The sequence below is a fragment of the Myotis davidii genome, unplaced genomic scaffold (assembly GCF_000327345.1).
Source record: "Myotis davidii unplaced genomic scaffold, ASM32734v1 scaffold609, whole genome shotgun sequence".
NCBI lineage: Eukaryota > Metazoa > Chordata > Mammalia > Chiroptera > Vespertilionidae > Myotis > Myotis davidii.
This window is the reverse complement of record NW_006300164.1, coordinates 2,172,830-2,174,413: the sequence shown is the minus strand read 5'-3', so window position 1 is coordinate 2,174,413 and position 1,584 is coordinate 2,172,830. Positions and strand designations below refer to the sequence as shown.

Below are 1,584 nucleotides of genomic sequence, written 5' to 3'. Positions count from 1 at the left end.
CCCCGAGGGGGCCCGAGGGAGCCCCGTGGCTCCGGGTGTGGGCTCCGGGCCGTGGCCTCCCCTCTCCCAGCTGCCACGTCCTCCTCGGTCCCACGTGGGCGCCGTCTGTCCCCCCGGGGTCTGGGCTGTGGGCGGGGCCGTGCAGGGCGGCAGCGCCGTCTCCCTCCCCCAGGTGTTCCAGCGCAGGGTGGACGGCTCCGTGGACTTCTACCGGGACTGGGCCACCTACAAGCAGGGCTTCGGCAGCCAGCTGGGCGAGTTCTGGCTGGGCAACGAACACATCCACGCCCTGACCGCCCAGGGTAGGGCCCCGGGCGCGGCCTTGGGGTGGGGCCTGAAACCTACCTGCCCCAACCTCCGACTTGGGCCACCTGGAGGGAGCCCGCTCCTGCGCCCCTACACGTGCGGCCTCTGAGGACAGGAAGGTCCCAGCGGGAGGGGGGGGGCGTCAGGGTCTGAGGAAGTGGGTTGGGGAGCAGACCTCCTCTGGCCATGGCCGCTGGCATCTCAGAGGCCAACCCGGGGGGGGGACACGGAGGCCCTCCTTGGGGTTCTGCCCAGCACCCAGCCCTGCCCTCGCCGCCCACCGTGCCCTGTCCCCGAACACACACGGGAGACGGCCACTTCCACGAGGCTGTGGCAACACCCCCTTCCCCCGAACGCCGAGGGACCTCCTTCTCTCTGGCGCTGGTGGGAAGGCTGGGGGTTTGGCTCCGGACTGTGGGAACATGTGCCCCCACCCCTCAGCCACCGGGACTTTCTGGGGGACCTCGAGGGTCGTCCTGGGTGCCCAGTGCAGGTCTCCTGAGTGTCACCCACGTCCTGCCTGCTCAGGGTCCCTGCTCCCGGGACTGAGGCCCTGCCCCCCGCAGGCACCAACGAGCTCCGTGTGGACCTGGTGGACTTCCAGGGCAACCGCCACTTTGCCAAGTATAAGTCGTTCAGGCTGGGGAACAAGGATGAGAAGTACCCGCTGATCCTGGGCGCCTTTGCTGGGGGCAGCGCTGGTGAGTGTCGGCTGGGTGGTCGGGGTTGGGTAGTGGTGGTGGTCATTGGGCTGTGGACAGTGGTGGTGGGCAGTGAGCTGTTGGGGGTGGCAACGGGGGATGGACAGTGGGGGTGAGCAGTGGGAGTGACCAGTGGGGGGTGGCCAGTGGGAGTGTATAGAGTGGGGGTGGGCAGTTGATGGGCAGTGGGTGAGCAGTGGGGGTGGGCAGTGGGTCTGGGCAGTGGATGGGCAGTGGGGGTGCCTGGCCTCACCACGTTCCTCAATCCACACGTTGGGATAACCTCTCTCCACCTGGATGCGCCCATGACGATGGCGGGACACACGGCTACAAAGAGCAGGACCTGAGCGTCTCCCTCCTGACCGCCCGCATTGGAACCGGTGGACAGGACGCCCGGGTAGCACTGCTCATGGCACCACGTCCCTCCCGTGGGGCCTGCGGGACCTGGACGTCTCGGGCAGTGGCCTCCCCTCTATGGGGCACAGTGCCCGTTCGCTGGAGAGGACAGAGCAGAGGGGGGATACCGAGGCCGGAGATCCGTCGACCGAGCGTTCGCTGGCGTGCGGGGCACCATCGG

The 1,584-nt window shown here is 68.8% G+C and overlaps 1 protein-coding gene across 3 annotated transcripts in view; it reads left to right on the top strand.

The window, feature by feature from the left end:
- LOC102760796 (ficolin-2) overlaps positions 1-1,584 on the top strand; it is a 39,152-nt gene that overhangs the window by 23,538 nt on the left and 14,030 nt on the right. The window contains exons 7-8 of one of the 3 annotated variants that reach the window (XM_015572383.1): positions 173-302; positions 873-1,013. In XM_015572383.1, the coding sequence (XP_015427869.1) occupies positions 173-302; positions 873-1,013 (271 nt within the window). Of the gene's footprint in view, positions 1-172; positions 303-834; positions 1,014-1,584 lie in introns of all 3 variants that reach the window. The other 2 variants (XM_015572384.1, XM_015572385.1) reach the window with 2 other exon arrangements.